General features: G+C 43.6%; 1 protein-coding gene across 3 annotated transcripts in view; it reads left to right on the top strand.

Moving 5' to 3' along the window:
* Positions 1–2,237, top strand: part of RUNX1 (RUNX family transcription factor 1) — a 267,232-nt gene extending 264,995 nt beyond the window's left edge. For all 3 annotated transcript variants that reach the window (XM_052660383.1, XM_052660305.1, XM_052660462.1), the window contains one exon: positions 1,396–2,237. In XM_052660383.1, the coding sequence (XP_052516343.1) occupies positions 1,396–1,871 (476 nt within the window). In that variant the 3' untranslated portion in view covers positions 1,872–2,237. The remainder of the gene's footprint in view (positions 1–1,395) is intronic.
* Positions 2,238–15,411: the final 13,174 nt, after the last annotated feature.

The raw sequence follows: 15,411 nt of genomic DNA, 5'->3' as shown, positions 1-15,411 counted from the left end.
CAGTATCATATTATGTATACGCACATGCTAAGTCTCTTCAGTCGTGTCTGACTCTTTGTGACCCTACAGACTGTAGCCCTGCCAGGCTCCTCTGTCCATGGGATTCCCCAGGCAAGAATACTGGAGTGGATTGCCATGCCGTTGCTCAGGGGATCTTCCCAACCCAGGGATCGCACCCATGTCTCTTTCATCTCCTGCACTGGCAGGCGGGTTCTTTACCACTAGCACCACCTGGGAAGCTCTCTTTGGGGGTTATATATATTTATATATATTCTATTAATATTAATCTATTAATGCATCTATTATATTAATAGTTCTTCTAGTGTTATACTGTTTTGTCATGAAGTGAAGTGAAGTGAAGTCGCTCAGTCGTGTCTGACTCTTTGCGACCCCATGGACTGTAGCCTACCAGGCTCCTCCATCCGTGGGATTCTCCAGGCAAGAGTGCTGGAGTGGGTTGCCATTTCCTTCTCCAGATCTTCCCAACCCAGGGATCGAACCCGGGTCACCGGCATTGCAGGCAGATGCTTTACCATCTGAGCCACCAGGGAAGCCACTGTTTTGTCATATATTGTTATAATAAGACATTAATACTAACATATTAATATGTTGATTATATAGAGAGGTGACAAATTTTTTTCTGCAAAGGGCCAGATACTAAATATTGCAGACTTTCTGAGTCCTACAGTCTGGCCCTCCAGTCTGCCATGACCACTCTGAAGTGGTGACTTAAAAAGCAGTCATAGTTAATACTTAAAAGAACAAACGAGGGTCCTTTCAATAAAACTTTATTTATGAACACTGAAATTTAAATTTCATATCATTTTCAAGTCAGGAAAAAGTATTTTGATTTCCACCCCCCACCCCCAACCATTTAGAAAAGTAAAACACATCCTTAAGACTGTGGGCATACAAAAACTGGTAGCAGGTGAATCTGGCAGGTGGGTGTGCAACCTCAGAGTTACAGCAATATTTGTTTATATCAAATCAGTTATATCTAATATGTTTATATTAAGCAAGTATGACTACATATTACATTATATTACAACCTTATTACATTGCATGAGATCACATATTACCTTGGAGAAGGAAAACGGCAGCCCACTCCGGTGTTCTTGCCTGAAGAATTCCATGGTCGGAGGAGCCTGGAGGGCTGCAGTCCATGGGGTCGCAAAGAGTCGGACACGACTGAGCGACTCACTCACTCACTCATATATGACCATCTTCCTCATACCTGCTCCCTGGACGGCAGCAGCTTTGTGGGAAATTCTCCCGGGCGCTGCTCCCTGGACGGCAGCAGCTTTGTGGGAAATTCTCCCGGGCGCCGGGTGGGAGAGGGAAAGGGCGTGGCCTCCCTGAACCCTAATCTCACGATATTTCTCACCCACCACACAGCTGCGCCCGACCTGACGGCCTTCGGCGACCCGCGCCAGTTCCCTGCGCTGCCCTCCATCTCCGACCCCCGCATGCACTACCCTGGAGCTTTCACCTACTCCCCAACTCCTGTCACGTCGGGCATCGGCATCGGCATGTCGGCCATGAGCTCGGCCACGCGCTACCACACGTACCTGCCGCCGCCCTACCCCGGCTCGTCGCAGGCACAGGGCGGCCCGTTCCAGGCCAGCTCACCGTCCTACCACCTGTACTACGGCGCGTCGGCCGGCTCCTACCAGTTCTCCATGGTGGGCGGCGAGCGCTCGCCGCCACGCATCCTGCCGCCCTGCACCAACGCGTCCACCGGCTCGGCGCTGCTCAATCCCAGCCTCCCGAACCAGAGCGACGTAGTGGAGGCTGAGGGCAGCCACAGCAACTCCCCCACCAACATGGCGCCCGCCGCGCGCCTCGAGGAGGCCGTGTGGCGGCCCTACTGAGTGAGGCTGCGCACGCGCGCTCCGTGCAGCCGGACGTCGTCCCGGAGGCGCCCGTCGGGTGCCCAGCGTCGCGTGGTGGAGAAGCCCGCGCCGGCCCCGCGGGGGATGCTCGCCACCTGCCAACTGCCTGCGGTCGCCATCTCTCGCTTCTGAAGTCCGCGCAGTTCGCCGCCGCTGTGGGCCCGTCTCAGATTTTTTTCTTCTAACCTGACGCAACTTGAGCGTGTCCGGTTCACCGCCCTGTGGGCACTTCGTTAAGGCAAACAGGAAGATTCCCGGAGGGAAACTGTGAATGCTTCTGATTTAGCAATGCTGTGAATAAAAGAAAGATTTTATAACTTTGACTTCACTTTTTAACCAAGTCGTTTATTCCAAAGAGTATGGAACTTGGGGGTTTTTTTGTGGGGGAAGGGCGGGGCGGGCAGAGATGCAACTCATTCTGTTTGGCATCTAATTCATATTTTTAATTTTCTTTTCCAGCACCTTATAAATTGCAAAATGTGTATTTGCATTTGGGGTGGTTTTTTTTATTTTTATATATATATATATAAATTTGAGCTTTGCTTCTTTCTTGCTTTGACAAATGAAAGAAATATGATTCCTTTTTCTGTAAGTTTTATTTAACTTTTCTTTTGGACTTTTGGTGTAGTTGTTTTTTTAAGAAACAGCTGCAGCTTTGGGTCATTTTCAACTACTGTATTCCCACAAGGAATCCCTAGATATTTATGTATCTTGATGTTTAGACACTTACTTAATGTGTTGATACTTTTTTATTATTTAAATGTGCTTATATTAAGAAAAATATCAAGTACTACATTTTTTGTTTTTGATAGTAGCCAGAGTTAATTGTATCACATTGAAGAAGGTTGGAAAAAAAAAAAAGATGGGTAATGTGATCACTTGGTTATCTAAATATTGTTTACATTAAACTCCCTTTAATGTTAATTCAACGAGTCGGTAGCTAATGCAGCCATGTTTTTATTAGGCTTTTTAGATACTGAGGGTCACTCCAAAGACCTGAAGTATGGAATTTTCTGCTAAGCTCAACAAAGGGTCTCATACCTGACTCCCTCCCTTCAAATCTGGTTCCAGAGGGTTGGGGTAGATGCCAATGATTGCACCTCTGGAGAGGATTTATTTTCTGCCTAGGGGGTTTGCTCACTCCATGGCCTCTTAATAATGTTAGACATGCTTTGTAACAGAATGAGTGCAAAGTAAGCTGTGTGGAGGAATGGTATCCACATGGACACCGAATGAATGAATTTAGGGGTTCCTTAATTGCTCCATTCTGGGGTAGGAAGGAGATATCTGAACCCAGAGTTCAGATGTTTGTTTAGCTCCAAGGAGATATTCCTCTTTTGATACTATACCTGTTGGTTGATGCAGAAGAAAGCTTGTGGCTGTCCCCCAAGGCTGGGAGTGGAAGGGACCGGATGCCTTTGACAGCCGAGGTGTCCAGGTCAGTTTTCATAGGGTGGGCCCAGAAGCAGGCCCGAACAAGCCCAGTTCCCTCCACCTGCCTCAGTGAAGTCGTGTAGGGAGGGTGTCATCCCACCCGTGCAGGACCCATCCCATGCTGCTCCTTCCCCACCCAGCTTTGTATTGCTCTCACCAACCGAGACCCTACCCTGTAGGGTGTGTGCACTTTTGCCGGTGCATCAGCGTGACAGGAAAAGATTCATGTCACTGCCCATGGCTATAATTCAAACATATCCAATGTCACTGTAAATTTTATGGCACTATTTTTATTGGAGGATTTGGTCACAAGGCAGTTGTTGTACAACTCATAAATACTAACTGCTGATTTTAACATACGTGTGCTCAAAATGATCTGGTGGTTATTTAATGTACCTCTTAAATTAGTTGAAATGATTTCAGGTCAACTCTGAAGAGTATTTGAAAGCAGGACTTCAGAACAGTGTTTGATTTTTTATTTTATAAATTTAAGGATTCAAATTAGAAAGATCTTTGGCTGCAGGCAGCAAAACAGCTGGTCTTATTTAAAACAACTTGTTTTTGAGTTTTCTTATATATATATATGTATGTATTGATTATTTGTTTTACACAAATGCAGTAGCACTTTGGTAAGAATTAAAGAGTAAAGCAGTTTGTGTTGTCAGATCGTTCTTATCTAGAAAAGAGCTAAAGCAGATCTTAGAGAAACTCAGAATATTCTATTTATTTTCATTTTAGACATAATTCTCCCTCCATAAATCATTTTCATGTTTTATTCTGTATACATTTTTTGCAGCAAAATTACCCTTAAATGTCAATAGATTTCAATTTTTTTTATATCTGAAAAGGACCATTAGCCCATTCACCCCCAAATTGAACTTGTGTTCTTTTCAGCACATTGCCTTATCTGACCTGACAAAATGTTGATTAAAAAATGAAGGAAAAGTATATTTTTCAGTTTAGTTCTGGTACCTGAAGATATTCCAACTCAAAATCAGTGTAATGCCCTACAAGGGAAATCATACACATCTCTCACATTGAATCTTCACTTTCAAAGCCATGTGTGAGGAGAGCTTGTCACTTTGTTGTAGACCCACAGGTTTAGCCATTCAGAGATTCACAGACCATTACCAGCATATATAGTATTTAATCTCTCCAGAAAGAAAAAGTTAAACCTTAGTTGTTTTAGAGATAAACCTCATACTTAAAGCATTCCCCCCCTCCCCACCCCCTGAGGAATTCCATTCTAATGCCTTCAGGTAAATTAAGGTGGTCCTTTCATCAAGTAGACCCTTAAGCCAATAAAGTAATAACTGGATGTATCTGGGAGCATTGGTCCAGAAGAAGATTAAATAAGCCATCTCTACTGCTTGTAAATGCCCTTATTTATAAGTTCAACATAGACACATATTTCTGTTCTTTTTGTTTTTCTAACTCTCTAAAAATACTTACATTTTTCTTCCTTTCTGCCCCCACTAAACATCTCCATCTTTCTCTCTCCTCTTACCTCCTCTGTTCTCCAGCTTTATATAAGGAAACAGCACTCACACCCATCCTGACACCAAACACAGGACTGGAGGAGCTGCACTTTCCCTCCCTTTACATAAAAGAGAATAGTGAGTCAGCCTTTCTCCTGTGTATGGGTTTCTTCCAGCAGAACGGAGACCTTGCCAACATTTTGGATCTACTTGCTTTCTGAGTGCAGCAATAGAAGCCTTCCTGGGCAAATTACAATCAGTGAGTTAAGAGACAGACTTTCTGCTGCCTAGGGTTTCTGTGCAGATAAACAGAAATGCTCTGATTAGAAAGGAAATGAATGGTTTCACTCGAATGTCCTGCAATTTAGGATTGCCGATTTCTCTCTTGAAATACCTGTTTCCTTGGGACATTCCGTCCTGGTAATTTTTGTTTTTTGATGTTTTTTGTTTTCTGGGGTATGACATGTTTGGAGTCTTTTATACATGAAAACTCGGTTTAACAATGATATCAGAAAATATTTTTCACATCTGAACAAAATGCTTTTTTGTTTACCTGCAGTATACAATCTTTTGGGATTTTTTTTTTTTTTTTTTTGGTCTATTTCTTTCTTTGGGGTTTTCCCCTCCCTTTAGCCAGATCAGTATTGATGCTGATCATTTGGCTTTTTTTTTTTTACCCTTCCAGAAGAGTTGCATCAACAAAGTTAATTGTATTTATGTATGTAAATAGATTTTAAGCTTTCATTATAAAATATTGTTAATACCTGTAATAATTTTTTTCCAATTTTTTGTGTGTTTCTAAGGACATTTTCTTATGTTTGCTAAATACTGTAGACAAAAAAAATGCTTCTTTCTTTATTTTAGACTTAAAAACAAGCTACTTTTTATTCACTTTTGTAAAGAGCTAATAGCATGGTTCCAATTTTTTTTAAGAAGTTCATTTTCTGTTATGAGTAAATGAATGTGCAAAAAAAAAAAAAACTTGGTTATTTGTGATATTCTGGATGTATAAAAATCAATGGAAAAAAAAATAAACTTCCAAACTGAAATGACAGTATATAACACATCTGTTGAAAACGTCATAATGAGAAATGGTCACTACCTGCCTAGGCCCCACCTTGTGTCTATTTGTGTAGCAGTTTCTGGATCCATTCACAAAGCATCCTGGAAATTGTGTGGTTTCTTTCTTCCTGGTACTGACCTGTGAACACTTTCTGCAAGGGAACTGTCAATCTTGAATTTTAAACGAGATGCGTTATGAGCAAACACCCCAGAAGCCCTTCTCCAAGGTGTTTCTAGGTAGCGCAGGAAAGCAGACACCCCATCATGTGTGATCTACTCACTGCACGAAATCTGAGTGGCTGTCTCCTCTGCCAGGAGCATCTCTTTGCCCAGCCTGTGCAGGGCAGCTGGACTGCCATTGCCTAGGAACCAATGGAACCTTACTTTCTTTGCACCCCAGTTTATTGTGTAAATCCAATATTATAATTGGCAAATGGCAAATAAACCATTTGGCAAGTATGCATACCATATCACATTGGTTTTGTCTTTCTCTGAGAAGGAGAGCGGGGAAGTGAAGGCCCCTTGCAAGTCTGGAAGCCAAGGACTGTACCTCCTCCCAGGGCGTCCTACTCCTGAAAACACCATAGCCTTGGTACAGCCCAGGTTCCCAGGGTTGCTACCTTGGGTACAAAGGAACAAGGAAGCATGCAGAAATGCCTGTTCTAAAAAAGAAAAAAGATACAAGATAAAAGGGTATATGTTCAACCTGAGGCCAGGCACCCTTGCATGCCTGCATGCTAAGTCACATAAATCGTGTCCCACTGTATGCAACTCTGTGGACTCTAGCCCACCAGGCTCCTCTGTCCATGGGATTCTCCAGGCCAGAATAGTGGAGTGGGTTGCCATGCCCTCCTCCAGGCGATCTTCCCGAGCCAGAAGTCGAACCCGTGTCTCATGTCTCCAGCATTGGCAGGCAGGTTCTTTATCACTAACACCACCTGGGAAGCTTCCTAGGTACTCTTACCTGCCTCCATTTCTGTAAATTACACAAGTCAGCCTGGATGACTGTGATGAAGAGTTGCTTATAAGGATTCCACTTAACCACCACCCCTGCACAAAAAGGCATATAAGGATTTCAGTCTCTAGACTGTTCTCCAAGGCGCCCCTTGGCCAAGATTTAGGCCAAAGGTCCTTTGCAGTTCTCGCCACTGCCACCTTACCATCTTAAGTGAACTGCAAGATGGCCACAAAGAATGTCAGGAACCAAAGCTGCTGCTGCTAAGTCGCTTCAGTCGTGCCCGACACTGTGCGACCCCAGAGACGGCAGCCCACCAGGCTCCCCCGTCCCTGGGGTTCTCCAGGCAAGAACACTGGAGTGGGTTGCCATTGCCTTCTCCGAGGAACCAAAGCAAGTGGGATCGAAAGAAATGACAGGTGTAGGAGGTAAATGGCTAATGAATAGAGGCAGGAAATTGGTGGAAGAATCAGATTATGTATATTCAGAAAGGGAGCCTAGAAAGTAGAGCCACCAGAATCACGTACTTGGGAGTCAGACTGCCTAGGTTTGAGTTCCAGTTCTTTCTCACACAGAACAAGTTAACATGGCCTAGTTTTTCTCACCTGTAAGATAGAGTTAATACTGCTTTAAGTTATGTAATTTAAATAAGTTAATATATATCAGACACTTTCAAGAGTGCTTGGGACGTAATACATGTTCAATAAATGTTAAATATATGAAGTGACATCAGACATTATTAAACACGTGCGAACGTACTAAGTCGCTTCAGCCGTGTCTGACTTGCATCCCTGTGGACTGTAGTCTACCAGGCTCCTCTATCCATGGTGTTCTCCATGCAAGAATATTGGACTAGGTTGCCTTTCCCTTCTCCATTATTAAACATGTAAACCATATCAAATGAAACATTTAAATGCCTTCTACTTTGCCCAATCCGTGCCTTGCTATTACTATTCACTGTTTTGTGTTCACTATTCCAGACATTTTTCTATACCTATAATATATGCCACATAGTTAACTATACCTATGCAGAAAGGCATCAGATGATTAATATCTGATATTATGATATTATCATCTGATATTAGCATCTGATATCATCTGATATGATTATGCATATCACTGCATAGATTTTTCACTTTGGTATACAACATGCATCCTTCCACATCAACCCACTTAGATCTATGTCATTCTTTGTAAAGACTGAACTGCATAACATCTCACGGTTTTACTCAATTTACCTCTTTCTTTATTAATGGACATTTAGATTGTTCCCACCGCCTTGCGATGAGAACAGTTCCCTGTATATATCTTAGGACCTTATGCAAGAATTAATTTTTGTGCATTGAAAAAACACTGCCAATTCAAAACAGTTTTACATTTTGGCATGTATCTCTAGATACCTCTTTCAGAAGGTATTTTTAGATTTCTAGGGTCAGGGCTCTGTGCTTGGAAATAGAAAACAGAAACTTGCCAGATAGATGTTTGATTCCTGTCTGTAGCAAGTTTTTAATTCAAACCTTAGTGTCTGATGCTCCAAAGTGCTCAAAGCTTTCCAGAGGAGGAGTGTCAGCCTGAAGAAAAAGTTACATTTTTCAGGAACCTAATGCTACTCCAGTACCTTGCCTGAAGAATTCCATGGACAGAGGAGCCTGGCGGGCTACAGTCCATGGGGTTGCAAAGAGTCGGACATGACTGAGCAACTACCACTCACTGCAAGCCAGGCTCTGGCTTAACTACTTCATGTATGCTAGCTTATGCAGTTCTGACAATGGCTGCATGGAAGAGATCCTATTGTTGTCCCCATTTTACAGTCAAGGAGACTGAGATCCATGAGGCTAAGCCATTCGCATGGCCCCATGGCTATTGGAGGAGCAGTGATAGGAACCCCATCAATCCAGCTCAGGATCCCTTGCTGTTTATCAGTCTCCTCTACTGAAGCTCTGAGCAATGCCGGACACTCCCTGATGAAAAAGGAACTGTCTAGACCTTCAAGGGTGGCCTGTCCCTTCAAATAATGCCTCTGTCTTGCTACCATGGAAAGCAGAAGGGGAAATGTGCCTGTGGGAGAGTTTCTGGGTGAAGGGCGAGGAGCGTGGAGTCAAAAGGACTTCCATGGAGATCGTTCATCTCTGCTCAGTGCTCAAGACAGAGGAGAGGCTTAAGGTGAAAATTTTCTTCTCTGCAGGACTGAGTGTGTCAGTCTTCTGAGGGGGAGTCTCATCCGGAGTCCTCCACACCTTCCTATAAATTGGTACAGGCCCTGTGGAGAATAATATAGAGCCTGCCCTCCCTTTATCTATTTTTTTAAAATTGGAGGATAATTACTTTACAACGTTGCCTTAGTTTCTGCTGTTCAATGAAATGAATTGGCTATATGTACACGTATATCCCTTACCTCTTGAATCTCCCTTCCAGCCCCGTCACACCCCTCTAGGTCGTCAGAGAGCATGAGCTGGGCTCCCACTAGTTATTTTACACAGGGAACCTCTACACTGTTTTCCATAGTGGCTGTACCAATTTACATTCCCACCAACTGTGTAGGACCAAGTTCCTTCTTCTTATATAGATATCTCTCTTCTTGTATATGGATCCACTGTGATCCAGTATGACCTCATCCAGTATGATTCAACTTGACCACATCTCCAAAGACCCAATTTCCCAATAAGATCACATTCACAGGTGATGAGGGTTAGCACTTCAACATATCTTCTGGGGGAGTGGAGTGCAGCCCACAACAAATGGGGATATGGCTACCGAGGGTGAGGAAGATGGGGCACCCCAAGGATGGAACGCTAGGTGTCAGGGAAGGAGTCACTGTGAAGAGACATGAAGGATGAGAAGGCAATGGGCCGTTTTAGGGACTTTAAGCAAAGAGGACAGGAAGTGCAAAGGCCTTCAGGCAGGACCTTGCTGGGGGCATTTGAGATTCATCAAGAAGGCCAGTGGGGCCCAAGTAAAAGGAGGCAGCATGACAGAAGTAGCAGGGCCAGGTCATGCACAGCCCTCATTGTGGGATTTTGGCTTTCTTCTGAATGAGAGGGTTTTGAGTAGAGGAGTGAAGTGAGCTAACACATGAGGTGGCTGCCTATCTGCAGGCACATCTTGGTACAAATTGAAAAGGGTGCCCTTTGTCCAAATGATGTAGCCTTGGAGCAAAGCATGCCTTTCAATGAGTGAAGCTGGGCTGGATTTCAGCTCCTGTTCACCTGTTCGGTCAGGCACTCCAGGCAGGAGATTGACTGCAGCAGAGGTGGCAGGGAATGGTTGGTTTCTGGATCCATTTTCAAAGGCGAGCCAACAGGGTATGATGATGAATTGGATCCGGTGTGTGAGAAAGAAAAGATTTGAGGACACCTTCAGGGATGTGGGCTTGAGAAACTAGAAGAATAGAGTAGACGTTCCGGGAGATGGAAATTTAGGGAGAGTTGAGTTTGTCTAGGACCTCAGTCTCATGGTGGAGCAGGGGAAGGAGAGACTGGACAGTGTGCTCTTCACGATTTCTCCCAACAATGAAGCCTCTGTCCAGGTGGAAACAAAAGCTATGAAAAAAAATTGACCCACCTCGCTTGTTAGGAATGCCGCTTGAGTGTCACACATAGGTGTGATAAGAAAGCAGAATTCCGTTTTCTGCTATGTACTCCATGATCTAGATCTGACTCTTTGCAAATCCCTGAACTCTCCTCTGCACATTCTCATGGTCCACTTTGATAAGTGAGGAATTTCCTCTTCCTTTGGCCTTACTGTCCATGGGCAGGCAGCCCCACTGCAGGGCCCTAAGTGTTAGCTCACCTCCCTCTTATACCAACCAGCTGGCACCCAAGGATGGAGGAGGATTTCATGAAATCTGTGTGTACCTTGATTTTGGTGGCCGAACAGAATGGCCTACATGTTAAAACCCGCAAAAATAGGATTCATAGAGCTGAAATTCTCTGAATCTTTCTTGTGATATTGAAAAAATCCCAAACCACGATATAAGATGCTTTGCAAAAAACGAGAGAAAGAAGGAAGGAAGGAAGGGAAAGGTTCACCCTGTTCTTGCCTCTAGAGTGGGGTCAGGTCAACTGATGGCTGAGTATAGGGCAACAGCTTGGTTCTGTTTCCTTCCATGGTAGGTTTCAAGCTTGGGCTCTGCCAAAGTGGCATGAACCTTTGGCATCTGATAGTGTCTTCCCTGGGGCTTCCCTGGGGGCTCCCTGGTGGTAAAGAATCTTCCTGTGATGCAGGAGATACAGGTTCAGTCCCTGGGCCAGGAAGATCCCTTGGAGAAGGAAATGGCAACCCACTCCAGTATTCTTTCCTGGGAAATCCCGTGGGCAGAGGAACCTGATGGGCTGCGGTCCACGGGTTCGCAAAAGAATTAGACATGACTTGGTGACTAAACAACAACAGAGCTGAAATATACCTGTATCTTCCCTCCATCAGTGAATTCAACAGAGTGGAAACCTGCTAGTTGCCCATTCTACTATCCATTTTCCTTAGCAATAGATTCCTCTGGGCACATGACTGCCTGGATGAAGACCATATCTCCCAGCCTTCCTTGCTGTTTGGTGGCCCATGTGACGAATTTTGGGCCAAGGTTATGTAAATGGAAGTTGAATGTGGCAGCTTCTGGAAAATCTTCTTAAAGAAGAACTGGTGTGTGTACCTTGCCCCTTCTTTATCCCTTCCCCAGCCTTGCTGCCTAGAATAAGGAGGTGATGCTCAGAGGGAGATAGCCACATCCCATTAGAAGGAGCTTAATGCCTTTGTGGAACCCTCATCCCAGCCCCAGGCTGCCTACCTCTGATTGCACTGACATGAAAAAAAAAAAAAAAAAAAAAAAACGGCTGAATATTTATCTCTCACTTAAGCTACTCATCTGTAGGGATTTCTGTCACTGGAGGCAAAGTTATTCCTAATTAACACACATATGAATGGTTTCCGTGGGGTCATCTCTGGCAGGAGCACTGGGTAAGAGAAGTGTTTTCTTTTCTCCCAAATTCTGGTTCCTTCCAGGTTACTCAGGGTCTACAAATTAATGAGGAAATGAGAGAGGGTGGTATGGTGGTTCCAGAATCTACATAAGACGGGCAGCCTTGTGCCCTCATGGATACCTCAACCCTAACTCTGCCCTTGGGTTTGGAAAACTCAAAGATGTCTTTAGTTCAGTTCAGTTGCCCAGTCATGTCTGACTCTTTGTGACCCCATGGACTGCAGCACACCAGGCCTCCCTGTCCATCACCAACTCCTGGAGCTTATTCAGACTCATGTCCATTGAGTCAGTGATGCCATCCAACCATCTCATCCTCTGTCTATGTCATTTAATTAAAAACTACTTGGCCTGTGATCCATTTGCCTGAGAGAGTGAAGTCACCTTAAAATTCAACCCAGTTTCAAAGGTTTTGGCATTTTTCCCAGATGTCCCATCCTCATTTGCCATCCTGGTTTTTAAACTCTTGAATATGTGTAACAACAATTCTGACTATTTTTTCATCTTTGATAAGCAGTGTGCAAATTTGCAGTGTTTTATGGATAATGTTTACCTTTCTGTATGTAACACATTTTCAGAATCTGTGCTCCTTAAACCTAATCAAATGACTTTAAACCTCCAAGCTTCAGCTTTCACAAAGATGTGATACAGATAAAAGTGTCCATTTAACTATTTTGAATAATAAACATATCTGACAAAAAAAAAAAATCAAAAGGAAGACGATAGAAAATATTGAAGGGGATGAGGAGCAACCACCAACCAACCAACTCTGACACCTCACCACTGGGAATATAAATTAATTTTATCACTTTTGGAAAACAAGTCGATGTTAACTCTCAAAAACCTGAATGCATACTTACCCAAAGTCCTAATATTTCTACTATTAAAAAAAAAATACTCTATAAATCCCCTCACACACAACAGGAGATGTGTACAAATGCTAATACCAGCACCAACTGTGATAGGAAAAACTGGAAACACCCCAAGTGTCCATTAAAGAAGAATGGATAAATTGGATAAATAAGTTATGTTTTATTCTTACAATGGGATATTTGGATATGAAAGTGAATGAACTGTCATTGTATATAACAAGGTAAACCATGAGGAAAAAAACCAAAAGAGTATATACAGTATAATTCCATTTTGGAGGAGGAAATGGCAACCCACTCCAGTATTCTTGCCTAGAGAATCCTGTGGACAGAGGAGCCTGGTGGGCCACTGTCCATAGGGTCGCACAAAGTCAGACACAACTGAAGTGACTTAGCAGGCATTCATGCTTTGGAGAAAGAAATAGCAACCCACTCCAGTGTTCTTGCCTGGAGAATCCCAGGGATAGAGGAGCCTGGTGAGCTGCCGTCTATGGGGTCGCACAGAGTCAGACACGACTGAAGTGACTTAGCAGCAGCAGCATAATTCCGTTTATATAAAGTTTCAAAACAAGAAAAACTAGATAATTTTTTTAGAGACTCATACATAGGTGTTGTAAAAAAAATTGTTGCTCAGTCACTCAGTTGCGTCCGACTCTTTGTGACCCCTAAGAAAGTAGCCCATCAGACTCCTCTGGCCATGAGGATTTCTAGGCAAGAATCCTGGAGTGAGCTGCCATTTCCCTTCTCCAGGGGATTTTCCCAGATCAGGGATCAAATCCAGGTCTCCTACGTGTCCTGCACTGGCAGGCAGATTCTTTACCAGCTGAGCCACTAGGGAAGCCCTATAAGAAACTTAGGAACTGATGAGTACAAAATTCAAGATACTGTTACATTTGGTGAGTAAAAGGAGGGACACTCGGAGAAAGCAATGGCAACCCACTCCAGTACTCTTGCCTGGAAAATCCCATGGACGAAGGAGCCTGGTAGGCTGCAGTCCATGGGGTCGCTAAGAGTCGGACACCACTGAGCGACTTCACTTTCACTGTTCACTTTCATGCATTGGAGAAGGAAATGGCAACCCACTCCAGTGTTCTTGCCTGGAGAATTCCAGGGACAGGGGAGCCTGGTGGGCTGCCGTCTATGGGGTCGCTAAGAGTCGGACACGACTGAAGCGGCTTAGCAGCAGCAGCAGCAGAGACACTTGGGAGATTCTAGGATACAGCTGTGTTCTCTTTCTTTGCTTAGGTGGTAAATATGTGTATTTATTTTATTAATATTCATAGAACTTAGTTCAAGTAGACAGTTAATGTGATCAAAACTCACTCAGTAGAGTTTGCTCTAGCCCAAAGTCCCCTTGGATCTCAAGAACCAAACTGTCATGTGACAAACACCTACCTGTGGTCACCATGGAAACCAGGTCAAAGAGTACCACAACTCACATTCCCCTTTCCAGTACCTGTGGCTCTTATACTCAAGGTAGAATTTATTGCTTCTCACGGATGAACCATCCCGGTCAAGGGAAGAGAAAAAAACAGCATGCTGTTGGGACCGAGAGTAGTCATGAGTGTTGAGTTCTATAGTTATTTGACTTCCTTTGAATGTCTCCCAACAACCACCAACCTCAACACCCTGACAATGGCCCTGCAGTTATTTATGAGCCCTCTCTAGTGGTTCCATGAAACAGAGGAAATAGGCCTGTTGTCCACAGATTAACTCTCCAGATGTGGTTAATAAGTTCAATACCAAAGAAGGTGTATACATATATATATATATACATACATACACACATATAGGGGTGGCACTGAGGGTTAGGAGATACTTGGAGACCCTTCACTGAAGTAAAAGAAGGTGGCAAAAACAGATTTAATTCAGAAACAAAACATCCTTTCTTTTGGCTTTAATTGCTTCTTTCTTTCTTCACAAATACCTCACATCTGTGTAATGATTGGTTCAAGCCTCACTTAAAAAACAAGCCCTTAACAAGATTCCAGTTCATTGGTTAACAAGGAAGGAAGAAAGCTTGTTCCATGCTGCAAGAAGTTTGATGTAATTGCCCTCCTCCTGGCCTCTTTTTGTCTAAACTGTAAACTCTTGTAGTCCTGAGACTCTGCTTGGATTTTCTCCCAATATTTGAATACATAAATATAGGTCTAGAAGTGCACTGCCCCTGTTTATGAGCCTTTTAAAAGATCAAAGAGTCATTTTCGGCTCTTGGGCTTGTCACTTTAAAACATACTTTACCTTTCAACGGGTGGTTCTTTCAGAATGGCCCATTAGGCTTTTCCCATCTTGTCTTAACACCGAGTCCTACATTTTGTGTAAAGAAATGCCTTTAATGGACAATCCAACGCTATTCCCAATGTGTTAAAAGGCCCAGCACCTCCCTTTAATGAAGCTGAATTTTTAAAAGTGCAGGTCTGAGCCTCCATGTATATCATTCTGAAGATGCCATAACGCTGAGTCAAAATTGGCTGGTCACACTGACAACAGAAACCATCACAAAGTCAGGAAAAAGAAAAAACTTACAAAACACCATTTCACTAGGTGTTGCCAGAACTTGAAGTGTAAGAATGGCTCCAAAGTCATGTACAGCCTGGGGACCTGGTCGCATTGCTTAACAGTCATGGTCCTACACCTTTACCTTGTGCTTTATTGGAGACAGTTTTACATTCAACACTGAGTTCAGATCTGAACTTTGGGACTGCTGAAGTATTTCTTGCACACACTAAAAGATGGTCAGCCAAAACTGAAG

This window comes from Budorcas taxicolor, chromosome 1 (assembly GCF_023091745.1).
Source record: "Budorcas taxicolor isolate Tak-1 chromosome 1, Takin1.1, whole genome shotgun sequence".
In the NCBI taxonomy this organism is placed as follows: Eukaryota; Metazoa; Chordata; class Mammalia; order Artiodactyla; family Bovidae; genus Budorcas; species Budorcas taxicolor.
This window is presented reverse-complemented; position numbering and strand designations above follow the sequence as displayed.